Here is a 25,073-nt window from a genome sequence, read left to right on the forward strand (position 1 = left end):
TATTTTTCTTCAACATCATGTGTGACATGCATTGTCCCCTTAAAGTTTGTTTCAGGAAAGAACATACACAGACATGTTAGAACATTCCTCTTAATGGTTGGACATATGGACAAATGTCTCGGGAAATATGTAATACTGAACCTTCATTGTCTAGAATGTATTCACTAAACTTCATAATGTGGACACATTGTAAATAATAGCTAGACATGTAGTAATTCATTCACTGAACATTTTGTAGAATGTTATCACATATTCACTAGACAAAAATATATGTACTAAAGACCAAAAGATTTTACTAAACATTGAGCACAATGTAACAACACTCTGTTACATGTTGGGACATATCGGTGAATGTTATAACATTTAGTAAAATGAGACTACAGTTGGGCTCGACATGTCGCACTGTTGTGATAAGCGGGTTGGTTGCACCTGCGACATATTCTTTTCCTCCTGGTAACATCTCCGGAACTCTGCAACCTTGTTGTACGTGGTCTGCCTGGTGCCCTTCTAACTAGTGGAGGAAGAGTCTTGGTTAATGGATCAAAAGTATATGGTTCGTCAAAATTTGGAACGGGGTAAACACAATGTTGGTATGTGTTCCTGTAAGCCTCCACGGTCCAGACCGGATCGAAAAAACATGTACTATCACCACGAGTCTTGTTGATGCATAACATTGCATGTTGACACGGAAGCGAATCTACTTGCCAACGCCGACAAGAGCATGTGAGAGTACCAAGATTTACGGAATGGCGTGGAGTAGAATATACTTCATAAACAAGTGGGGCTGCCTCGACGTATCTCCAAGTCTCCGCAACTTTGTATTTCGCTTGTTGCTCCAAGTTAATGGATGGGCAAAGAAATGTATTCCATCCAATAGAAGCGTCTCTATGCTTTCGCATCTTGTTCATAATCTTCTGTCTTATGGCATCCAACAATGCTGTAATAGGGAGCACGCGGGCTTTCTTGACCATGTTGTTGAAGCTCTCAGACAGTTGGGAAGTGATGGCGCCATACCTGTGAAAAAACATTAAATGGGATGCTTGTAAAACATCGTGTCGTGTTAAAACATTGCGCGAAATGTATAAACATGTATATGCCTGACGGAACACATGAACAAATGTCCATTCATAACAGAAAGATATGATTAATGTTAAAAAATAACTGAAAAAGAGAAAACAAAATACCTATCCCCTGGGAAAAAGGAATCTGCCCATGATTCCGGATTAAGGGATTGGAAAAACCTCTCGACATTGGTTCCACCCATCTCAACCATTTGTTCAATGGTTGCGTGATACTCGCTCTCGGGTAATGCCCGTGCCGCCGTAAACATAAGACTCTGAAAATAACGTGACTGGCGCGCCCCGTTACGTATCCTCAAGTTCAGATTACATCGTAAGTGCCAAGCACAGAATGAGTGATGAGCGGTGGGAAAAACGTTCTTCACGCCTTTTAGAATTCCAGCATGTCTGTCCGAAATAAAGGTGTAACGTTTGATCGGATCTACTGCTAATTTCAAATTTTGCAAAAACCAATCCCAATTCTGATCATTCTCAATGTCCACAACTGCGTAAGCAATGGGAAAAAGACCTAACAAAAAAAAATGAAATACAAAATTAGTTCTGTTGATGCATGAATCAAAAGTGCATAAGCATTGTTGGAAATGTAAAACCATATTTGGGAATGAGGTATGACTTCAATAAATTACGCCGCATCTTTATCTATGTCGCGTCAATAATGATCATGATCTAACATTTTGTCACGTGTTAGCAGGAACACTAGAATGTTAACATGTGATGTGAAAATGAAAACATACCGTCGTTTCCGTCCTTGGTAACCGCAGCCAAAATGCAGCCATTAAAACGAGTTTTGGCGAATGTTCCATCAATATAGATCACAGGGCGACAGTGTTGAAACCCAAGGATAGATGCGTGAAGGTCAATAAAAACTCGGACAAATCTGTTGGTAGTGGGTTCGATTTGCAAATCAATTATGCTATTGGGATTAGTACTCTCCAAAGCATCTACGTACCACTTCAACTTTGCGTAGGAATCACCCTCCTGCCCAAATACTTTGTCCATGGCTACCTTCTTACCACCGTAAGAAAAATAATAGGTCAACTCAACACCGTAATCGTCTTGAAACTTTTCTTTAACTTCAGCAGTACTCCAATTTGGGTGTCTTCTGATGTCTTCATTCATTAGGCTGCCAACAAGTTTACTAGACAACTTGGGATCCGCAGGTTTGAGAACAACATCGAGACAAGCGTGATTCGGTTCGTACTCTTTCAACAAAAAAACGGATTTACATCCCAATGGTGCAACCCCGTGCACTCTCCAATTACATCCGGGTTTGGAACAAACGGCAGTGACACGACCTGGTTCATTCTTGATATATTTGTAGTTGTTCTTGGTTGCAATGGTATATCGACCAAGAGCGTCTCGAAAAGCTTTGACACCACCGGGGAATATTTGCCCAATCTCCGTAAATACGTCGCCCCATGAGTCACATACTAACTTCTTCTCATTATTTTGAGATGTAGAAAGTGACCTTTCAGTTTCCATACTGCAAAATTGAATAAAATGTTATGAAAGTATCATCAATTGTATTAAAATGTTAACAAATGTGTGAACATCTAGTGTAATGTCTAAACACCGAGCATAATGTTTTGACATGCGTAGGAATGTTTGGTTATCATGGAGAATGTCGTAGAATTATACGTAATGTGTGAGTTTATGTGAAAATGATGGATAACATTATACTGATTGTTTCGAATATGTGGTATAATCAGGTGGTCCAAGAAGCAATGTCTGATCATTCTATCAAATGTTGAAGCAATGTCTAATCATTCTATCAAATGTTGGTCTAACTGCTAGTTCAATAGCTATGAAACAAATGTGTTAACACATGATAAACTACTTTTAACATGTACCATGTGTTCAGACATTTTAGAAAATGTTAAAACAAACTTTAAAGTTGTACCAGAAACCAAAAGATTGTACGGACAGCGGTAGAACTGTACGGACATTCCAGAAACTAAACAGTAGACGAGAAGGAAGAACAAGAGCATAAAAATCATAAAAAAGAGATTCAACATCAACAGTTACCTGGATTTATAGGACAAGAATATGGTGATTCGAACAAGTTGATGAGTCTAGAAACAAACAAGTTGATGGCTTATCTCTATGATGACTGAAGGAATAAAGGGTTTTGTAACTCGGTTTGGAGATGTAGGTGATGACTGAAGGAAGATGATGACAACATTAGAGAGAGAAACGTGAAAACGAAGATGATGATCGAAGAGATGAAGACTGTAGATAGATGAAGGTGGAAAAAAAGGGTTTGTATTTCGGTTTAGGTAGAGAGATAAAGTGAAAAAGATTTTGGAGAGAGAAACTAAATCAGATTTTGGAGAGAGAAAGATATGAGTTGTTAGAGTTGAGGGATATATATAGGAGGGCAAAAGAGGGTTTAAAAGAAAATAGGAAATCTTAGAGATAAGAGTTGGGCCCGGATTGCACATTGGGATGTGTATTTGGGTTTGATATGAGTTATTATTTGATTATTGGGTTTTGGGTGAGATATTAAACCTTGTTGGGTTTTTTTTTGTATTTGGGCCCAAAATTTGGGCCTTTCATCAAAATTTTCTTTAGGGAAGGAGTACATTACAACGGAACACTTCTCTCACAAACTGTTCAATCTAATTAGAAACATGATACGAGAGACTACAAAAGTATACTTACTCCAGACCTAAATAAGAATCAACAAAGTGAAAATTCATCAAATACAGAGAAAGAAAGTTGACTCGAAAATGACGACCATTGATTTCGTGTAGGTCTTTAGTAGGCTTTGATTTGTAGCTCTTCTAGCTTTTTACTCATCGAATTATTCTTGATGAATTTTATTTTATTTGACGCAACTTAATTTTAAAGACTTAAAAAGTACTCCATATACTATTTATTTTCGGTCTCTTTCTTTCTTCACCATCTCCTTCGTCTCCTCCCCTTACCACCGCCTTCAACCGTGGCCAAGGACCATGACTATCTGTCTCTCCTGCTCTTCTGTCACTCCTCCTAACTCTTTTCTTTATTCTCTGACCACAATAATTTCTTCCGTTTGTTAAATTACACATCATCTTTTAAGAAATCTATAGGGACTGAGAAATTAGACGTCATCTTAAAAATATCTGCATCTCAGCAACAATTGCCCCTAATCTAAAAAAATAAAAGCAACAGCGACTAGGAGTGGGATTTTGGCCCGTGGTCGGGTACCCGTCTGCGTCTGAAGGGTCCGCAGACGCCCGATGATCGAGTCGGTCAAAACCCGCCCGACCGATGTTTAGTGGACGGACGCGGGCAAGGGGGCCTAACCGGTGAACCGCCCGAATCCGCCAGTTTAGGTTGTTCGTTCACCCGTCCGTAGTACCCGCCCATAATAAATATGAATCTTTAAATGTTTAGAGTCAGATGATAGTGTTAGATTAGATTAGGCTGTGACATATAACCCTCAAAATCAGAATAAGTCCAACCCTATTCTTTCGTCTTCTCATCGACCCTCTTCCACTCATGTCTCTTCTGGTTATCAATGGCGAAATCATAATCGATGCTTCCATCTTTTTTGATTATTCGTTGAGAGGTTTTTATTCTAATTGACGATCCTTTATCTCGGTGTTTTTAATTTTGTTGTTATTGTTCACTAAGTTAGTGAATGTGATGACTTTTATTTTTTGACAAATTACAATGTAAACCCGCTGCCCCCCGACCGGTGTCTAGCATGTCCGGCTAAAAAACGGACACAGACGGACATTTTTACAGAAAAAAACTGAAATGCCCGTCTGTTTTATCTGGTTGTCTGAAAAAACAAGTTTGAGTAGCGTCCGTTCAGCCCGGAGTAGATGGGTAGTTGTCCAGACACTTTCCCGTCCCTAACAACCGTCATTCTTTCATGGGCCGTGACGATAGCTAGGACCAATTCCAGCCCACCACCAAAATTTTCCCTCTTCTCTCTCTCTCGGAATCTCTCGACTCGCTCACTTCCTGTAGAGAAACTCTTTGAAGGTATTTGTTTTAGCCCTAGATTCAAGGTAAACAATCTACATTTTTTCATTCTAATTCTATCGATTCTGTTCCATTTTCACGGATTCTTACTAGGTTATATGCTTCAATCTCTGTATGATGGCGATTTTATTGTTATTCTCTTTGCTTCTTGTTTTTATGAGTATTCCTTGCTTCCAATGTTTGTAAATATGGGTTTTGATTGCTTTCTTTGTCATTTTTATCAACTAAGATGCATAAACTTTAGGCATTTCCAATAGCTAATCAAGCCAATGTCATTTACCCATCAACAAAAAAAAAAAGCCAATGTCATTACATTATTACCATGCAAGGGCGGAACTACAAGTAGACTATCCCTATTTTTAACAAAAAAAAAAAAAAAAAAGTAGACTATCCCTGGCTAGAGGGTAGGGTTAATTTCGTATTTTCAGCCAGGGGTTCAATTTTTTTTTTTTTACTGAAAGGGAAAAAGCTTTGGAAGAAAAATCGACGAGAGAGAGAAGGAGCGGTGGTGACCTTGAGAGAGGAATTCGTTTATCCGAGAGAGAAGGAGCCGTGATCGAAGACGAAGCCTGTTCATCATCTCTCTCTGATCTCTAATTCTCTATCATCTCGTTCTTCCCTCTTACTTTATCACCTTCTCTAACAATCACTAGGGTTTAAAGTTAAAATTCAAAGTGAAATTTAGGGTTCTTCATGTTCTCACTAATAAACAAAAACAAAATCAACTAATCAAGGAATACAAATCTTTGTTATCTACCATCTAGGTAAGTGATATGTTTTCTCTCTTGCTTTTTATTCTTTCTAAAGCTTCTAATATTTCAATATCAATTTTTTTGGGTAATTAGGTTATTGACTTTGATCTTAGGATTTCCTTTTTTTTTTTATTCATTAAAAGTCCAAATACTTCTAAAATCCTTTTTTTTTCTTAGGATTTATTATGCTTGGAAAACTTCCCAGCATATATGGTTATGGTTGTGGGGGTTTGAACTTTCTTAAAACTGGTTTGGGTTGAAATTAGTTTCAAAACTTAATGTCGTAGGTTTGAAGAGAAAGAAGAGAATAAACTCATGGTGTTCATTGGCCCCTCTTTCGTTTTAATCTTGCTTTAGCTGGTTGATTAATTCGGTGATTTTGATGTTTATGTGTGAACCCTTTTTTCAATTTCAATTTAGCATAATTAAGTCTATTTGTTATACATTATGATGTTTAAATTACAATTTTGTGATTACATATACATTGCATAGTAATTTTAGGCTAGCCAGGTTTGTGTACAAATCCTCGCTCCGCCCTCGAATGTGGTAATATATACACAATGAAATGAAATCATTACTTTGATCTTATGTACTCTTTTGTGAACTTTTATTTCAATAAACTATCGTATTTTATAGATAAATTCTTGGTATATGATATATTGCGAAATGTTTGTTTTGATAGCTAGTCTTTTGGACGAATTAACGGGTATAATTGCAACGGACGGACTTCGCATTCTTAATAGGTATGCTCTTACTTTTCATATATGGTTTGTGTTATTGTCGCAACATTGTACTTTGACACAAAAAATTGCCTTTACATGTTACTTTCGGCAATTATATATTTACCGTAAGAAGAATTTTAGTTATAAAATAATTAGGCTAGTCCTGTATAGTTTCAAATCCTGGCTCCGCCCTTGTTACCATATTATAGTAATTCACAAGAAAACCCTAGGTGAAGATGTATATGAAACACTTTTAGCTAATTTAATATGACCCACCATCCAAAATGGAATTATGTGGTCATGCTCAAGCTGTTTCATGATTGAGATGCTGTCCTTCAGCTGTTCTATAAAATGGGTGTGTGAACTTGTGTGGAAAAAATCTCAGTCGAACAGCCATGGGTCATCAAAGAAAAGCTTAATCAACAAAGATTGAGTAAATTTTTAATATTAAGTGAGGGACTTGAATTGTTTACCGTTAGTCGATTATGTCATTTTAGTCGACTGTTGCTGATGTCAAACAGAAGTTTCATGTGTAAGGCATTTAGTCCCATATTTCTTGGGATCACCTTCCAGGCCTTGTCTTATATATTGGCTAGGCATTTTCGGTGGATTTGGAGTCTAGATTGGCCAGATGGAGAAGCCTGGGGTAGTCTAGGGCAGGCTCATGCCACAGAAAAACCTCGTACCATGATGAAATATGCTACTGGCCCTGCATCACTGGGCGTAGTGCTTAAATCGAGGACATTATGACTTTTTATTGAGATGTGTGTTTCGTCAATTGTCTATTCTATCGTATTAAATGTTAACGAGTGTCGAGAACTAAATCTTTTGAATGGGAAAATGAAGTTTAGGCTTTCGAAATACCGGACGAAGATCAAACTCAGTTATAAGACCTCTGACTGTTTTCTTTGGTTTATACCCCTAAGTTTCTTCTAATCCGATTCCTCATATCTCAGTTTTCAATCAAAGAGAATTGTTATACAAAAATACTTCCACTTTGGGCTTATGAATTGAAAAAAACATCGAACTGTTGTAGTTGAATTGATTCATCAATAAGATCTTTTTGTCTACATTTTGATGTGCAGTAAGAGATGAGGAAGGGTTTTCATCCTCAATTGCAATGGATATCATATGTAACACAGAGTGGGAGATTGATTAATGTTATGATGACTAAAATACATAATGCTGGTAAAGTTTACCATTTCAGAGCTAGAAGACAGAGAGCTCAAAGTGAAGGTCAAATTGCCAAGTTCAATCGTCGATTTGCTCAGAAAAACGAGGAACCCGAAGAGAAGTAAAACTGCAGCTTCATGTTAGTTCCTTAGTTTTTTTTTTTTTTTGCGGGTTTAATGACTTTTTTTTTTGAAACAGTAGAATTCTACCCCCTGCTCTTAGCAGTTTAATGGTTATTGTTAAGTTTTGTTGATTCATCGAACTGCTAGATTTGATGGGTTTATTGTTCTTGCTTGATAAAGTGATTATCTATTATGTATTCAATCAATACAATATGAAGCAATTGCTGACAGGAAGCAGCAGAAGGTTGAATTACTTCATGTTGGGACATTATCTTTTCACCATGCTTCCATACTCAGATATCTAAGGTGGTCATATCTGACTCATTTGAGTCACAGCACGTGTTCATTTATGGATGTTTGTTTTTGTTTGATTCGTTTGAATGACAGACTCTGACAAATTATGATTCAGACGGAAAAACAAGTTTGAGTTAAGAGTCCGTCGTATCTTGAAAAGACCATTGTACCCTTGACTAAAACAAGTCAAATTCAACCAGATCAGATCCAAATAGGAAAAACCACTACCTAAAACAATATCCATTATTCTTTGGCTAAGAAAGCAAATAGCAAAAGGGTAAGTTTGTCGTGAATGAAAAGCTTGCACAGTTAAATCTTCTTTGATGCCCGTTACAAATTACTTAAATCGTGTCAACTTCCAAAAGCAAGTCCTTCAATTTCTAGTTCAGTCTCTCTCTCTCTCTCTCTCTCTCTCTCTCTCTCTAGCTCTATATTTCTCTCTCATGTCAATAGTAATTTAATTAACTTCCCACAACACGAGTAGTAGTACCCCCCATGGAAGAAAAACATGAACTCCTTCACCTTTACACAACTTTTTTCCTATAAAACCATCAAAACTCATCTCTCCCTCTTAATGGGTACTTTGTCGATTGTCATTCATAAAAATGTCAAATTTACTTGCTCGAGTTTTCGTCTTTTTAATGCTTCATTTCTTAGTAACATCACTAGTAGTAAAAGGAGATCTAAACTCGCATAAAAGACAAGTAAAATACACTAAGAGAAGCTCACTGTTACCGCGTTCCCCATGGCTTCATAGGATAACGAGTCCAAAACCTAGGATGATAGGATGTTGGAGTCGACCTTGGATCTGTAATACTGGCGGAGGCACATTTCCGCCCGCGATTATAAAATTATGTTGCCAGAATCGATGTGTTGATGTGATGTCAGATTCGAATAATTGCGGGTTATGTGGAATTAGATGTCCTTTTACTTCCCAATGTTGTTTTGGTTTATGCATTAATACAAATTCAAATCCATTTCATTGTGGAGGGTGTAGAAAGAGATGTGGATTTGGTAGTCTTTGCTTCTATGGGATGTGTGGATATGCTCAAGTACCTCTTCCTCCATTCCCATTTCCTATGCCTCCCATGCTTCCTTTTCCCCCTTTTCCTTTCCCACTTCCTCCTAGACCACCTAAACCTTCACACACCTTCTCACCCCCAATGGCTTAAACTTCTTCAATCCATCTTTCTTCTGGTCGCTCTTTCGTCTTGTCGAAGCTTCTTCTACTAGACTCCATTGCATGTATGCATCTATGTAGTCACAAGTACGGAGTCACATATTCATGGTGTGTCTACTACTTTCTTTTCAAAAATTTTGCTTTGGTAATCAATTTTTTTTCTTAATCGTTTTTTTTGTCAATGAGAATATATTACATGTCAATGAAAATATATTACATGTTTGAAGATGTTTATCGATCTCATTATTCTAGCCGTACAAACATAGGTTAAAGTGGTGAATTTGTAAGGTGTGTGACTTCAATATTAAGGTGAGAAGAGAATTGGTTAAAAATGGAGCCAAGTTAGGAGTATATCTTTGTGTGTGCTCTTGGATATAACTTCCATATTGTAGGAAGGATAGAAGGACTAAAAAAAATGAGTTTTGAGAGTGAAGTGCACTTCCATATTGTTATGTGTGCAAGGACTATTAAAAGGCCAAATTCTTACTACCACTACTACTATACCATATATAGTTCTTTTTTAGTGCTTTCATTTCTTTTCTTTTCTGTGGCTATAATTTTCCAATTTTGCCCATGAAAGCTATAATCCATCAAGTAATAGTACTACTATCACTTTCTTTCATTTTCATAAGTCTAGAACATAATCATTTTTGGGAACTACCTATTATTGCTATTGAAAGGTTGGATTTCAGTGACATATATTTCACTTTGTGGTAATGAATGGTTCAGATTTTGATAAGATTCATAAAGTGATTCTTTGGTGAAACACAAGAATAGGTGCCCTATATAAAATGAATATCACCCCTAATAAGATAAGATGCTAATGGAGAATGTTCAAAAGAGAAAGGCCAAATTTGATGGTAGCTAGAGAGAACTAACAATGTTCAACAAAAGAAAAAAGAGAGAACTAACAAAAGTGCAGGACAAAAAGGGTACATAATTTTTAGGTTAACAATTTCTTTTTCTATTTTATATTTTGGTCAATGGCCTTTTAGTCTAAGTATATAGTTAGAAGATAATCAACTTATATATAGAGAAGTCTATAAGTCGCCCAAAAACTTTCTTATCGATTTTCTCATCCATGGATTTCACATTTTCTTCCATTTTACAAAATTTTGTGTCATTGTTGGGTCGAAGAGAAGAAAACTCACATCTGAAAAATTCGAGCCGAAGAACATACACTACCTTCTAAAGGGAAGCAAGGTTAGAGAGAACATATTTCATTAGGTTGTTTAGTTATCTAAATGTACTGATACTTGCTTGTTCATTAACAGACTCACGACTGAATACCCATAGACCGAATTATGGAGAGATCGCAAATTTTAAATCTCAAGTTGTTTGGTAATTCTTTCAACAAAAAAAAAAAAAAAAAAGTTGTTTGGTAATTTTATTGGACAACATCATCAAAATTTAAAGTTTTTAAACACCATAATCAAGATCATTTCAAGTATATTTTGGGGTGAATAGAGTTTGAATTACATCTCAGGTACATGTTGAAAATTCTTAGTGACACGAGTCATTCTTTAATAAAGTGTGAATATGGGACGATTCCTATAGATAATTCAAGGAAAAGATATACAAATATATTAAAATCAAAATAACACTCAAATTGATCAGTAAACTCGAAGCGAGTTTCTTTAAGGTGGAGACTGATGTTGGGAGATTTTCGAGAGATATTATAAGAATCTTGGATAATTTAGTTTTTTTAATTTTAGTATTTTACAATAATGAAAAAATGTCATATCTAGTTGTTTTATATTTGGGTTATTTCTGTTCTGTCTCTCAATTTGTAACCAACTATCCGATTTGGCTCGTATCTAGGCTTTCAGTTTGGCTCCCAATTGTATTCGGGACTTCGATTTGGTCTCAATATTTATCACTCTTCCATTTTAGCCCTTATAACAATCCCGTTATTATTAATTTTCTTTTAATCATCCAACTCATACTCTTTGCTTCTCCACCTCATAATTTTCTTTCCTCCAATCACCTTCTGCTACCCAAGATGGTCATCCGCTGACTAAATTTCCTTGACGATCTTCAAACTTAAAAAAAAGTTGTTCTTCTTTGTTTCTCTTCTTCCTCTTTCTTCTTCTCCCTTATTTTCCTTCTCTTTTTTTTTTGTCTGGAAACCGAAGTTCCAACGAAAGGACTCTTCCGCTTTCTCGGAGAAGAGAAAGTGGAGAGAGAAGAGAAAGTGGAGAGAGAAGAAAAAGAAGAGAGCGGAAGAAAAAGAAGAGGGAAAAAGAGAGAAAGAAAAACCAAAAAAATATTAATCTATTAATTTAGAATCAATTGTTTTTCTCAATTTTTTTCGAAAGTTAATAAGTTTCATCACTTCTAAATTTTAGATAATGTTTTTAGTTTTGTATGGTCGTCCAATCACAAACACAAGAGGAAATGTTTATTTCCTTTAGAGTTTGACTCAAAATTTGATGTATCCTTAACTACACATTTGCATCATTGTAGATAAAAAAAATTCAATAATTAGAATCATAACAATAGATTGCTTAGTCACATGATAATGATACTTCAGGTTCAGATCCATTTTCTAGTAAGTTTCACCCATAGGGGTCTTAAAAGGTGTAAAATTGGACTCCCGGTGCACCTGAAAAACACGATATCAACACACTTCAAATAAACAAAAATGAATGGGGGTCGGTGACAAACATCATCAAGTGTTGAAAACGTAGATAAAAAGAGAAAAACAGACTCATAAATAAGACGAAAGTGCTCTTTTGACTTTTCATTTATTTATTTATTTAATATTTAATTCTCCATACTATTTTAATTAATTAATTAAGTTTTTATACTCAAAGTCTTCTATTTCTATACGTTTGACCTTTGACTTTCATATTATGACAGATCAACCCCCATTGTCGATTCACACAAGGATAAGTCAAAGGGTAGTTTGGTCATAATACTTATTACAACTATCAACCGATTTTATTTATTTATCATGACTTATTATGGCCCAAGTCACCGCCTACCTTTGTCTCTAAGTGCCATCCTTTCTCTCTCTCTCAATCTCAATCTACACCATTAGATCCATCAAGTCAAGAAATCTAGACCCTACCCATGATTTCTTGATTACCAAATATTAAGAATTTGGTGTTCACACAAATGGTAGATTTTTCTTGTTGTCTTTGTAAATGTATTTTCTCTCTCTACAAGTCTACAATATGAGACCATAGACCCAATAAACCCACCCATTCTCTCTCTCTCTCTCTCTCTCTCTCTCTCTCTCTTCAAAACAACATCATAAAAGAATTTCACAACATTGAATTGAGAATTTTGAAAACAGACCAATTTATTTTGCAGAAATGATTAAACACATTCATCTACCCACTACCCTTCTTCCATTTCTCCTTCTTCTTCTTCTCTTCATTTCTTCAACAAAAGTTCATGCTTATAGAAAAAACTACATTAACAATCATTCTCCTACTGTTAGAAACCAACATGAAGATGAAGAAATTTTCCATCCTTCTCCTGTAAAAGCTCCACCTACCTCACTTGGACAAGCAAAAGATATAGAATCACAAAAAAGAAGAATCCCCACTGGATCAAATCCTCTGCATAATCTCAAGTAACTCCAACAGATCAATATCAACTTCATTAGTCCTTCGGTCTTCGAATCCGTGGATCCGAATGAGTTTTAGTGATAGAGATATGATTTTAACCAAAGAGATATTGTACAGAAGGTAATTATATTAATCCATATTAGTAAATCATAATTTGAGTTTGATTCAGGGGTTGTTCTGTTTTTGTTAATTCTATTGTAGTTGAGCTAAATGATTTATTTGGTTTGAATTGTACAACTTTGAATTAAGTAAATACATATAATTGATTTACATTGTTATAAATTTGATGAGGTTTCAAGTTTGGGGTTTAAGAAAAATACCATATATGAAGCTTGTTCATGTTGAGATCTCTTAGTCAAATTTAGACGATATCTTTCGTTCGAACGACGAAATAATAGGTTTAGTTGAGGACTTAAACACAGACTCTTGTTCATAGATTAGTCTTACCATGGTTGTACTCGGGTCGGGACTCAATTGGATATGGAACTAGTCACGGCCCAAACTACTTAGTCGGTAGTCGGGTACAACTTATACAAGGAGTTAGATATGAAACCCGCCTTTTAACGTCGATATATAACCATTAACCCTAGATATCGGAGAAGGGCGAGTCGACTTGGCATGTCTAGTTCTAGCCAAACATAAACTAATCATGGGAAGAATGCCCTATGCCCAGAACATTCTTCTAGAGTTCACTCATGAAGAACCATTATGAGAACAGTTGGGAGAATTTCATTCATAGAAATGAGAGAGTTTTGGGCTGGCAATAAGGTGGTCCACTATGTGTAAATGAGGTGTAAATACAGATTTAATTGCTTTCAAGTATCACCAGCTTTCATATATTGATTTATCATTTATGTACATTTATTCATTATAGTTGAAAGAATTTAAAGTATTTGTACATTATATCTCATTCAATTCAATTTATGAGTTCGAATATTAATTCAATGAACAATTATGAATCTTGTTTAATCATCTCATATTTAGTTTGGAGTTGTTTATGATCCTATTTGACTAATTTATCATCTAAATCTTATTAAGAATATCTTTTCGTGTAAGTAGTTTATTGATTTTCGACGAATTAAAGATTTGATTTTCAGAGTACAAGAAAGTTGAACAATGAATTGATGGGTGAAATTGTTTGTGTTAATGAATATTAATCGAATGATCTAATTCTTTGTCACACAATGAACAATTGATCTTACAAAAGGAAAGGCAAACGAAGGAAATATATGATGTATATTAGTAAATATCCAAAGTTCTCACCGGGGTGATCCTTGAAATTCAGCCTCTAAATCGGCAAGATTGCGAACCAGCATCGAGCACTCCACAGCAAACATCGATATTGATAGCACTGTCCTTGATGATAGGATTCGACCAGCTTATGTTCTTAGTTGAATGTATCTTTATAGCTTGTAATCTAAACCTGACCCGTACTTCCAAGCCTCAAGATGTCGCCTCCATTCATACTTCATTTTGTCCGGGTATGAATTTATCCAAGGTCTTGTATATCCAAAAACAGATCAAAACGTTAATTCCATTGAGTTATCCATACGCTTCAGTAAACTAAACCAGATATACTACATGAATCAGGAAAAAAAAAAACGAATTGGGAGTAGGCAAAGCTGGGTAATGTTTACCTTATGATTGGATCGATGAAACTCGATAGAAATGTGTAGTACCCCAACATGAAAAAATGTCCAGACCAGTCTAAAAGCACAGGAACTCCAACCTGCATGATTGATAACAAAAACAAGACAAGGACTAGTAACTAAGACAGGAATGTGTATGTGTGCGTGTTTGTACGGTTGTATCCACGTTTTGGCCGTTTTTAGGTTGCAGCACCAAAATTTCGAATCAGTGTCGCACACTGATATATGTGCGGATTTTATGTTCCACAGGTTACCTGTTTGAATATAGACGGAATGATTTGAGGTTTAGTTAACATAACTAAGCCCAAAGTCTTCACTAGCGGCACAAATTGTATTACATCCTGCAAAAAGATGAAAGAGTTTACGAGGTTGATGGGTCCAGTAACAACAAGCGCCGAAATAGTTGTTTCAAAGATTGAGGTTATGGAGAATGAGAAGGAAAAACAACCTGAAGAAATGGTCTTAATACTGGGTCCCCGAGTCTCTAGAAGCAGAAATTCAGTAAAGTTAGGCATCTATAGCTGAAACGAGAATACGCACCAAAATAGTCGTTTTAATGAACTCATGAACAGATAACGTAAATTTACCTGCATACACTGGAAATTGATACAGAGCAGCTCATTAATAAAGTCGGGTGAAACATTAGTTTCTTTCTTTGCCGACATTGCCCTTTGAAACAACCACGATGAACTTAAGTTGGGCTGAAACAACAAAAATTATTTTTGAGATCCATAAGAGAAACGAAGGAAACATTTAAAAAGTCAGTAAACACCTACCATGTAAGGGTTTAGCAGAGACAAGCTGTACGAGTCGAGAAAATCGCTACTAATAGCTTCATAAATTCCTGAACTCTCAATACGAAAAATGCAAAGAACAAATAAGCAAGAAAAGGAAAAAATATACCATTTTCTCGACGAAAACCAGAAAGAAAAATCGCTACTAATAGCGTCATGTTGAATACTTGAATATGTAGGGTCTTGTATAGCAAGAGAACAAAATATACCATCTGATAATCTGCCTAGATGCCGAGTCAAACTCCCAAATCCACCAAATGAAACAGGTGATTGTATGCCGCTAGCATCGCCAAACTACACGAGATGGGATCTCTCTAAGTACGAGTTTATCTTTTTCTTTTTTGTTTCAGAATTCGACTGAAGGTAGTAAAGTATAACATAGAACCTGTAGAATACGATCAAAAGCAGCTGGAAGTGGACTATTTCGTAGAAGTTCATCATCACCCATTAAGAAGAGGAAATCATTAGATTTCATGAACTAGTAACAAAAGTAATTTCATATTACAAAATTGATGACTCGGTAAATTACACTCAAAAAGTGGAGATGATGCACTCAGAGAAGACTAGTTCTTTACCTGTCTCGATACGTAGGGAAAATTCCATATACAACTCTCAGTATCTCCAAGTCATCAAGTGAAACTCCCTAAGAGGTGCGGAAAACGAAAAAGAAGAAACACCAAGAGAATGTGTATTAGTAACCATAAACTACGCTGATTATTTCGTAAAGAAATTTAACACACCCTAATTGTAGGAAATAGTAGTGTAGTCCATAACGGCATAAATACAGAGCCCATAAACATAAAGCTTAAGTTTGATATATTCAACCTGATAAGTGGGCATCAAATCCCAATAGTCTTCTAATAACTCTTCCAATTTTGGGCACCCTGGTTGAGGATCGACATAGGTGAACATATACGTTGTTCTATCTTTCGGACCTGAACCAGCTGGAAAGGCCTGTGGAACAATCACATTATGTTCGATATTTATTTCCTAAAGTTATCTCACATATTCACGTTAAGAACTAAAAGTGTTAGAGATTTATAATGCATATGAAGGTGAGCGGAATTACCTCCCAAAAATATTGCACTGCTGCTTCTCCAACATCTTTCACTGATGAACTACTAAATATGACATCACTTGTCACATTCTCCTCGAATCCACGAGCACAAGAACCAACAACAAGACAAACACCATCCGGCTTCCGTCCAGATCTCATCTGTTACATATACATCTCACTAGGTTACCTCTCTGGATAACAAAATCTCGAATCAGAAAAGACAAGAAATTTGATGTGATATATGGAAGTTTGAAGCGCAGTTTAGAGCGTGAATAGGATTTTTGTGCCGATAAAAAAACTCCAAAGATGAATAGTAGTTTTTTCAGTCAAAAAAGAAGGAACGAACAACACACTGTTAGACGGGGGAAGAAAGCGATAGCTCAAATAGGAATTTATGTTAATTAGTGGAAATTATTCTTGTGCAACAAAGTTGGCAAGTCTGAAATGGAGAATATATTCATATAATGATATAAGTAACATGTAAGAGATATGCACAAGATAGCGACCGAAAACAGTCATACGCATAAATATAAATATACTTTTATTCATCTAGTGGTTTATTTGAATTTCTACCTCCTGGGTGCAACCATTATGCATATTTCAGAGTGATATTAACCTATTGCGTTAACACCAAGATGGTCTTGAGACTCTTGACCGACTCAAGTCACTCATGTTTGGCTCAAAAACTCAACTCAACCAAGTTGATGTGTAAACATCATAGATATTGCACAACGGTAATAAACCTAACCTGTTTCACCACGGGGGAGAAATTACCCATTGCATCAATTATTAGACGTGAAGAAAAACTCCTTCCTTCAGCAAGTCGTAGAACCTAAGAAAATAAATGTACCGATGAAGAGTTAATACTGCTACTTACCAATGCATTTCAAAGAACACCTAAAAGAATAGAAGGCTGGTTTGTTGATTTTAGAGGAGTCATAAAAAAGAATCTACTGGCAAAAATGTTTAGGGTCACTGGTCCACTACTCGCTTAAGATATGCTGTATACGTGTGTAAAGGGAAAATTTGAAAATTTATTATGGGATTGATATAGTAACTTTCACGGTTTCACCTCATATTACAAGAAAATCATCTCTAACATGAGGTATGAACTAGATATTTCTCTTGGTCCTAGTATACTCTTTTGCTATGAAAAAATCTTTAAGTAAAGGGCTTGAAGTAGATTATAGTCAAGACTCAAGTCAAGACCTTATAGGCTATAGCTAACACAGAGGGTATCATTATTCCAAGAGATTACAAATTAATTAATAGTTACAAAACATGATAATAAGTGGGCAAAGTAAATAAATCTGATATACTAATGGAAAAAAGTTAGTTGATTACAGCTGCATCCTCGAATATGCTTATGCTAGACACGCTATATCCCTCAAAAATGACACCACCAAGAGAAGTAAAACGTTTTTTCATTATCTCTATAAGTTTAGCCGGCCTACACCAACACATAGGAGACAATTAGTACAACCGTTATTAGATGGTATAAGCATCCCAAACTAAATGGTAATGATATAAAACTTCGACAGATGTATACAATGCAAGGCAGTTTATACTAAAAAGAAACTAACTTACGAAACTCCAAGGTTAAGAATGTCTTCGACCCAAATTTCACCTTTTCCCTCAAATCCGCATCTGTTCTGTAAAAATAAAATGAGCTCCAACATTGTGAGGTTAAGAATCATGCTTCAGGGGGACAGTCTAGTTGTAACCTGACAGATGATAGTACATCAGGCCAAAATAATCAATCACCAAATGGTAGGATTTTACAAAAGTCGAGGCTTTGAGTCCCATCTTGTAAGTTTTGCAGATTTAATGACAAGGAAGAGTCAACAAATAATAGGAAAATTGAGCAAAACTCCCTCGGTTTTTTTGTCAAAAGGATCCATCAATTTTATAGGCTTCAGCTTCCTATGTAAGTTTTGCACAAATCTGCATATATTTTGGACAGGTTTGCACAGGTTGCACAGAGAGCCCAAGTCTAAGAAATACTAATATGTCCTTTTAACCAAAACCAATCGAATTTTGTGTCAATAATATCACTAACTCACTAAGTAGATGTAGGAAGATCATATATATGTTACTAAGATGGTCGAGATTGATACTTATATGTCATTTCTTCCCCCTTACCAAGATTTTTTTAGATGTAACCTCTAAAGTTGTTAACTTACAGGGTTAAAGTTCATTGCAGTTGCTTCTACGATATCGTCTTCTACTAGAATGCCAACTTCGACAAGTTCTAACAGCTCTTTCTTTGAAATATTCCATTCTTGTTCTCTCTGATCAATGGTTATTAATACATCAATACAACCTGAACATGGAATTATGTTTATTGAGCAGTTGGTGCATGTTATGAAGTATTTTTAGAAAAAACTTCATAGTATACCCCTTTTAGCAGATTCCTTTCCACAATGCCTACACGTAGGCCTTTTAAACTCAATGATGTAGCAAGAAAGATCCCCAAAGTACCGCCACATACTAACACGTCAAATGTATCAATTGCTTTTTCACCAAAATCAGAGAGTTTGAATGACCCCGGAGAGCATGAAACGACCTCCTTAGGTTTTTCTAATGCTGAAAGAGAGACAAACGGAATCAATAGATGAACAAACACTTAATCCACTCCTTTAATCTTAAAACTTACAACTAACCCATTTTGTTATCTTATTCATGACATTATCAAGTGGTTCAATTCCTACCCGTTTCCGTGGAGCAAAGACTAGACCATAATTGATCTAACCTCTTCAAAGCATTATATGAGTATGACCCACCAGCACCACCCACCTCACCACTTACTGAAATATTTTCCATTATTTTCTACAAGATAGAAGCAAATGATTTATTCCACACATTGAATACAATGTTAATCATAAAGGAACATATACGCATAAAGAAAAGAAAATCAAATTGACCAAAGTAACTCATTCATGTAGAACCCTTTAATCAACTTTTGAATTATAACCGCCGATCAAGAAATTTTAACACTTCTCATCCTCCATAACCCTACCCACTATAACTGAAATTTGTGTCTTCTACCCCGAATTTCTAGAGCACTTGAAATAATCCTCATCTTCATAAACTTCTTGATTTGTTGTCGAAATATGATTACAGTACATAACATAACGTTAAGCTGATAAGAATATCAAGATTTGTTTCTAACCATTGTATTAATGTCAAAATGAGAGACTATGATGATGTTGTTGTTCAATGAACCCTCAGATTCTCAACATCAAACTAGTAAACATGACAGACTTAAATGTATATTTGATTTAGTAAATTGAGTGATATTTCCCTAACTTCCTAAAAAAACAATATTTGAACTTATTAAAGAACAATGTAATAGTAGTTAACTTGATTTTCTGTTTGAAAGTTCATTAGAGAGCCTTGGGGCGACTGTTTTATCAGAATGGGAGAAACCCATCAAGTGAAATTTAGTTGGTAATATAACAAAATCATAATACAAAGAAATATGGAGCCATTTAAGAGAGAAAGAGAGTTTTGGGGGTACTTGAGTTCTGGAGGAAAGAGCTTGAGCCTGGATACGTCGTGGGTTACTGTGAGTTCTTCTTCTTCCAAGTCGTAATTGGAAGCCAGAAGTTGCAGATGAAGAAGAAAAGCCATTGATGATCAGTTGGGGATGTGGAAGCTGTAATATTGACATGATTGTTTTCAAGAGGAATTTCCAATTTACATCCCAAGAATGATCTAGTATTATCTTCTTCAGTGTCATCAAATATTTTATCTTGTTTGTATATCTACTAGATATCTTATGTTCAGAAGTTGGACACGTAAATGGCCTCTCTCCTTTTCTAGTCAAGTGACCAATTTTGGCAGGGGTTCTTTTTTGAGTCAGATTGGTCATCTCAGATTGTTTGATATTTGTCTTGTTGTTTGATTAGGGTTGACTATGTCTCTTTTATTTCTTTTATGGTGCATAAAAGCTACATTCAAGAGCAATACAAAGATATAGTAGAGAGAGAGAGAGAGAGAGGGGGGGAGGTAATGTGAGTGGAGAGAGAGAGAGATCAAATGGAAGTCAAGGGAAAAGAGTGGGGGGTGGGTAAAAGGACAATTTTCTTCAAAAACTACACAAAATCTAAGAAGATAATATCAGCAGCAGCAGCAGCAACAACAGAACAGCAAGGTAGAAAATCCAACCACCTCTAACCAAATCCTTTATAATACACACTTACACATTTCCCATTACCTCCCTTCATAAAACCTAAAAACAACATGATAAATAATCAAAAAGCAAAAAAGAACGGAAAAAAAAAAGGAGACATTTTAAAAACTGAAAGAGTCTCTAAACTCTCTCCCACCATTTTTCTCTCTCTTCCCCATTCTATTAGTAAGTACCCCACTACTGTTGTGGTGGTGGTGGTAGCTCGCATCGTAGAATGAGACCGAGGTATAGCGAGAAATCATCAGTACTAGAACTTGTCTCCTCTTCCCGTCGAGTCTGCATATCAAACAAGAATAACTCGTTAATTTGAACCGTGCATATTGATCAACTACTAACTGCAGCTCTCGGACTCGTGTTGGTACCGCCAATTGAAATTGAAGACATAAGCCGAGAAACCAGTACTGCCTCGTTGCTTACAGCCTTCGATGCTGCAACATCTTCCAAGCGCTTCCATGTTGATTCTCGTTTTTCCTGCATTTCTTTCTCCTTAGATGCGTCTTCTTGATATCTTATCAAGCATTCCTCGAACAGCTCTTGGTCCGCATCTGAGAATATCTTCCTTACGTTCAGAGTTAAGCTCTGAACAGCTTGATTCCAGTGGGTTCTTGTATTCTTCTCCAATGATGGAAAGATTATGGGTAGTATCACCTTTTGATTCTGAGTGATAAGGTTTCGTATGTGATCGTTGTTCCAAAGGAATAGTGCTCGCTCCGCTACCTGCAGATCATGTACCAGAAAATGCTGAACCAAACTACCCTCATAATGCATTTCAACAATCATAACAAGCATGTCTTGCTTTCAGTTCAAGATATAGTATAAATATTTCGCGCGTTGCACGTTTTGTTCCTCAGGAAGGGTAACTTACTTCAACCTAGACAGATCAAGAATTAGACAGAATCGGTCCTCTCCAGTACAGTTGTGATGATTAATAACCTAAACAGTTATAGACGAAAAGACAACACCACCAACCAATTCAATTACCAAATGGCTTTGATCCAATTGATTACATCTGAGACTGTCTTGTAAGAGGCAATGTCGAAGACAGTCCTAGCTCACGAAGGCAATCAACCAATGAACCAACATAATGAGAGAGAAAGTGACACAGACAGACACAGAGAGAGAGAGAGAGAGAGAGAGAGAGAGAGAATGTGGAGGGTCCAGTTAATATGACATTGGATGGGACAGGATCACAGGACTGACAAAGGATAAGAGAACATGCCAAAACTATGATATAGAAAAGATAAAAAAGACTCGGGACCACAACCTTGAAAAGTGAAATTAACCCAGAATCTGCTTTATGAATATGGTACCTGGAAATGCGAACTGTTGAGGCATCGGCCAATCTGGCGAAACAAAGGAACCATGCAGCGCTGGAATTCTGCTGCTTGAGTAGCTTCCAGAACTTCCTCCAGCTCACCGAGAAACACTACCTCCTTTGAACTATTAGTGATGGGCCAGTACTTCAAAAGGCCTCTAATCACAGTATCTGCTAGCTTGAAATCTTTTTCAACAAACTGAGTGATACAATAAGAAAGTTGCTGATGGTACATCGAGACACATTTTGGTCTGTGAAGCGGAAGCAGTGCCCGTACAAGGAAGAGTTTGTGCTCTTCCTTCAGTGGCAGAGCAAACCCATTGATTATACTGCCGAGAATCTCAAGCAACTCTGCAATTCCATTATGTTTCTCTGTCTCAAAGATGAAACGATAAAAGATGTTGTTGATTGCCTTCCTGATGAACGGGCGATGCACCATGAATTTTCCATAAATTCGATGAAGTATCGTCTTCAAGTACTCCCTCTCTCTCTGATCCTCGGAATCAAAGAGGTCAAGCAACCTTAAAACAAACGAGTGGTCGATATATCTTTTTGCTAGCTTTGCATCTGTCTCTGACGAAGCAACAAACCTCAGGAGGAACTCATAAACAACTTGAAGGTGTGGCCATGCTGGTTCCATTGTTGGTTCCTCCTCTTCTGGGTCATAACTATCAGGGAACTTGTTATCGTGATACGAAGACGGAAATGTACGGAATAGATTGGCAGCTACCATCTTCGTTATTTCTTGCATCACAACCTCATTGAACTTGGAGGTAACTGATGTAATATAGTCAACTAGCTCGAGCAAGGTTTGTCTCTTTATATCCTTTTCTTTAAGATTTTTCGAGGGATCAGTGAAATCAAAAACGACACAACACATGTTCAGCTTTCGAATAAATAAATTCTGTTTCTCAGAGCTCGGAACATCACGGAAACTGGGCAATGCTTCGTAAACAGTAGAAGCCGACAACGAACCTGCTTGAGAAGAAACACCTACAGATTTTTTCCCATGATTAGTTTTGTTTGTTCCGGATGCGTGTGGGGCAGAAGACGTATTGTTAGAACGGGTAGCATTTGATGACTGATTAGATGCTTTCCCCGAAGTTGAACTACCTTTCGAATTGCTAACACCAGACCCAGAAGAGTTCACAGCTTGAGATGAATGCACAGAAGGATTTCCAGAAGCAACCCCTCCATCGTTATTAGTAGTGCCGTTAGATGCCGATTTCGATGAGGGTTTCCGAGGTAACTTGCCTAGTATCTGCTTAATCATATTTACAAACCCTAACACCAAAAATCTAGACAAAACCCCTCTCTAGCAACAACAATTTCAAACTTACCCTACCAATCACAAAGTTTTCTCCTTTATGACCTCAACCACATTTCTCCAGAATCCCACTAAACATATAATGACCACAAAAAAGAAACCCTAATCAGAAATCAAATCTCTTCAAACAGAATAATCTGTAGTGCAAACATTAAATTGATTAAAAAATTATCTCAATTCATTACTTCTATCCTCATCCAATCAATCAAACAATTAATCATTTCGAGTTTAGATAAGCTGGGATATATAATGAGATTAACAACATGAAGATCGAAAATAAACATAAAACGAACTTACATTTATAACTCGATCGAAGATCACGATGAAGAAGAAACCCTAGAAATTGAAATTAGGATATTTTTTGTGTAAAAAGTATATCCCAACTGGCGAGCCCTAATTTGACCTCAACTTTGATGATGGCAAGAATACATCTAGAGAGAGAAAGGAGAAAGATCGAAGAACACACTCAGGTTGCAGATAAAGAAGAAAACCTCTTCTCTCTTTCTCTCTCTCTCCTAGTCTCCTGAAGGAATTTAAGTGAGTGTGACTAGAAATGTGAAGGTAATAATACGGAAAATAAAGAAGGATAGGAGGAAGTGAGAGAAAGAGGGAGGACATATTTGGAATTATGATGAAAGATGATGTCCTAATTTGAGAACATCACTTAAGCAAAAAATGACAATAATGCCCTCTATTTTTGCCAATATCTTTCTTTAGTTGTCCTTGACTTGACTAGTGGTGGGGAAAAAACAAGGAAGACCGCTATCCGATCCGTTCGACTGGGACAAAAAAGTGTTCGTGGGCACCCGATGGTCATAACAGTTAGTGTCCGATCGGTCCAAAAGAATTGGCGGGAGTCACGATCAAAATTCATTGTCGAAGGACCGACCGGTACGAGTGACCGAATAACCCGTCCTCATTTTTAGAAGTTATAGACTGTCGGATTTTTTAGACATATGATGGTCATGGAGCTAACTTTGAATCAACAACATATTGTCCAAGGATGTACTTTGTCTTGACCCTTGTAGTGTCAGATTATGTATGTTATCGGAAACATGAGGATAAAATGATTAGCGCATGTCTTAATTATATCTTGTCAAATGATGATCAACTTTTTTTTTTAATTACTTGTGTTTTTTTTGTTGAACATTTTCATTTGTAATTTTGTTTGTGGTAATAAAAAAAAAGTTATAAATTTACATAAATTTTATTGAATAGTCCGGATCGAAACCGTTCGGTGTCCGACTGGCCCGATAATATGGACGAACAATTCTTGAGAGTGACCGCCCCATTAAATAGGTGGTCACCAACATTTTATGTCCGAATCGACCAATCCGATGAAGTTAGAGAGCGGCATCGACTGGTCCGAACCAATTCCCACCCCTATCCTTGACTATGGGATAGGGTAAGAAAAATGAGGCATGATTGAATGAGACAGGGTCGAGTGAAGGGTGAAGTCATTGAACCAACCAAGTGATACAACTGCGATTACCGAGAGCCACTATGTTCGAATGACCCTTTGTTTGGAGCCCCGATTGATCAATCCTTTTCTACGTCGGTTTGAGAATCATAAATTATGGAAAATCTTCCAAGTACGTGGGAGTTACTTCGGTAGAACTAACATTTGATAATGTTACAACCTTCCCAAATAGAAGGTTAGGCCCCCAATTAAAACTTCCCAAAACACTTGTGCAAAAATTTGATTTGAGACAGGTTGACTTTATTAAGTTAGAAATACAACCATAAAGACTTGAAGATAATATATACTTTTGTTTTTCTTCATCTTCTTCACTTCACCTGCCACCATCACCATCAAGGCTACCTTTACTTTAATTACACCATCGTCTACTTTATTTACACC

At 36.5% G+C, this 25,073-nt stretch overlaps 4 protein-coding genes across 11 annotated transcripts; 1 reads left to right on the forward strand and 3 right to left on the reverse strand.

Annotated features, from left to right (window-relative positions):
- Positions 1 to 353: 353 nt before the first annotated feature.
- On the reverse strand, positions 354 to 1,712 carry LOC147552289 (uncharacterized). The gene is made up of 3 exons (XM_086668628.1): positions 1,706 to 1,712; positions 1,185 to 1,587; positions 354 to 1,014 (listed from the first exon to the last, which is right to left on the reverse strand). Exons 1-3 carry the CDS (start codon positions 1,710 to 1,712, stop codon positions 378 to 380), a joined length of 1,047 nt encoding a protein of 348 aa, XP_086524754.1. The 3' UTR covers positions 354 to 377.
- A 3,290-nt stretch (positions 1,713 to 5,002) lies between these two features.
- LOC147552290 (Ribosomal protein L31) lies at positions 5,003 to 8,076 on the forward strand. Of its 2 annotated transcripts, XM_086671584.1 has the most exons (3): positions 5,543 to 5,818; positions 6,489 to 6,549; positions 7,614 to 8,076. In XM_086671584.1, exon 3 carries the CDS (start codon positions 7,620 to 7,622, stop codon positions 7,824 to 7,826), a length of 207 nt encoding a protein of 68 aa, XP_086527710.1. In that variant the 5' UTR covers positions 5,543 to 5,818; positions 6,489 to 6,549; positions 7,614 to 7,619; the 3' UTR covers positions 7,827 to 8,076. The 2 variants fall into 2 exon arrangements, with proteins under 2 accessions (XP_086527711.1, XP_086527710.1); XM_086671585.1 differs by lacking the exons at positions 5,543 to 5,818; positions 6,489 to 6,549 and adding an exon at positions 5,003 to 5,080.
- Positions 8,077 to 11,681: 3,605 nt separating this feature from the next.
- On the reverse strand, positions 11,682 to 20,435 carry LOC147552291 (Lycopene beta/epsilon cyclase protein). Of its 4 annotated transcripts, none has more exons than XR_015237634.1 (19): positions 19,896 to 20,435; positions 19,087 to 19,204; positions 18,774 to 18,961; positions 18,559 to 18,666; positions 17,963 to 18,027; positions 17,720 to 17,825; positions 17,124 to 17,207; positions 16,388 to 16,534; positions 16,144 to 16,272; positions 15,894 to 15,961; positions 15,704 to 15,737; positions 15,528 to 15,612; positions 15,301 to 15,368; positions 15,112 to 15,225; positions 14,973 to 15,008; positions 14,779 to 14,865; positions 14,513 to 14,604; positions 14,139 to 14,375; positions 11,682 to 11,902 (listed from the first exon to the last, which is right to left on the reverse strand). XR_015237634.1 is itself a non-coding variant. In XM_086669261.1 (18 exons), exons 1-18 carry the CDS (start codon positions 20,247 to 20,249, stop codon positions 14,279 to 14,281), a joined length of 1,980 nt encoding a protein of 659 aa, XP_086525387.1. In that variant the 5' UTR covers positions 20,250 to 20,435; the 3' UTR covers positions 13,997 to 14,278. The 4 variants fall into 4 exon arrangements, 2 of the variants coding, with proteins under 2 accessions (XP_086525387.1, XP_086525388.1); XR_015237635.1 differs by lacking the exon at positions 11,682 to 11,902 and adding an exon at positions 12,557 to 12,866; XM_086669261.1 differs by lacking the exon at positions 11,682 to 11,902 and having other exon boundaries at positions 13,997 to 14,375.
- Positions 20,436 to 20,532: 97 nt separating this feature from the next.
- LOC147552292 (serine/threonine protein phosphatase 2A 59 kDa regulatory subunit B' gamma isoform-like) lies at positions 20,533 to 23,802 on the reverse strand. Of its 4 annotated transcripts, none has more exons than XM_086669265.1 (4): positions 23,510 to 23,802; positions 21,881 to 23,283; positions 20,933 to 21,287; positions 20,533 to 20,846 (listed from the first exon to the last, which is right to left on the reverse strand). In XM_086669265.1, the coding sequence occupies exons 2-4, from the start codon at positions 23,156 to 23,158 to the stop codon at positions 20,818 to 20,820; spliced, it is 1,662 nt and encodes a 553-aa protein (XP_086525391.1). In that variant the 5' UTR covers positions 23,159 to 23,283; positions 23,510 to 23,802; the 3' UTR covers positions 20,533 to 20,817. The 4 variants fall into 4 exon arrangements, with proteins under 4 accessions (XP_086525391.1, XP_086525392.1, XP_086525389.1 ...); XM_086669266.1 differs by having other exon boundaries at positions 21,881 to 23,349; positions 23,510 to 23,762; XM_086669263.1 differs by having other exon boundaries at positions 20,533 to 21,287; positions 23,510 to 23,781.
- Between the last annotated feature and the right edge of the window lie 1,271 nt (positions 23,803 to 25,073).

Source organism: Eschscholzia californica, unplaced genomic scaffold (genome assembly GCF_041429995.1).
Source record: "Eschscholzia californica isolate CP2 unplaced genomic scaffold, dmEscCali1.0.p SCAF_3, whole genome shotgun sequence".
Classification (NCBI taxonomy): Eukaryota; Viridiplantae; Streptophyta; class Magnoliopsida; order Ranunculales; family Papaveraceae; genus Eschscholzia; species Eschscholzia californica.

Coding starts and splice junctions, on each gene's coding strand:
- LOC147552291 (XM_086669261.1), bottom strand. CDS start 20,249: ATGACCAATCTGACTCAAAAAAGAACCCCTGCCAAAATTGGTCACTTG. Junction 18,962..19,086: donor TCTTTGCTCCACGGAAACGG/GTAGGAATTGAA, acceptor TCTCTCTTTCAG/CATTAGAAAAACCTAAGGAG. Junction 18,667..18,773: donor AAAGGAATCTGCTAAAAGGG/GTATACTATGAA, acceptor ACCATTGATCAG/AGAGAACAAGAATGGAATAT.
- LOC147552289 (XM_086668628.1), bottom strand. Junction 1,015..1,184: donor TCCTTTTTCCCAGGGGATAG/GTATTTTGTTTT, acceptor GTTTTTTCACAG/GTATGGCGCCATCACTTCCC.
- LOC147552292 (XM_086669263.1), bottom strand. CDS start 23,158: ATGATTAAGCAGATACTAGGCAAGTTACCTCGGAAACCCTCATCGAAA. Junction 21,288..21,880: donor TCAACAGTTCGCATTTCCAG/GTACCATATTCA, acceptor CATGATCTGCAG/GTAGCGGAGCGAGCACTATT.
- LOC147552290 (XM_086671585.1), top strand. CDS start 7,620: ATGAGGAAGGGTTTTCATCCTCAATTGCAATGGATATCATATGTAACA.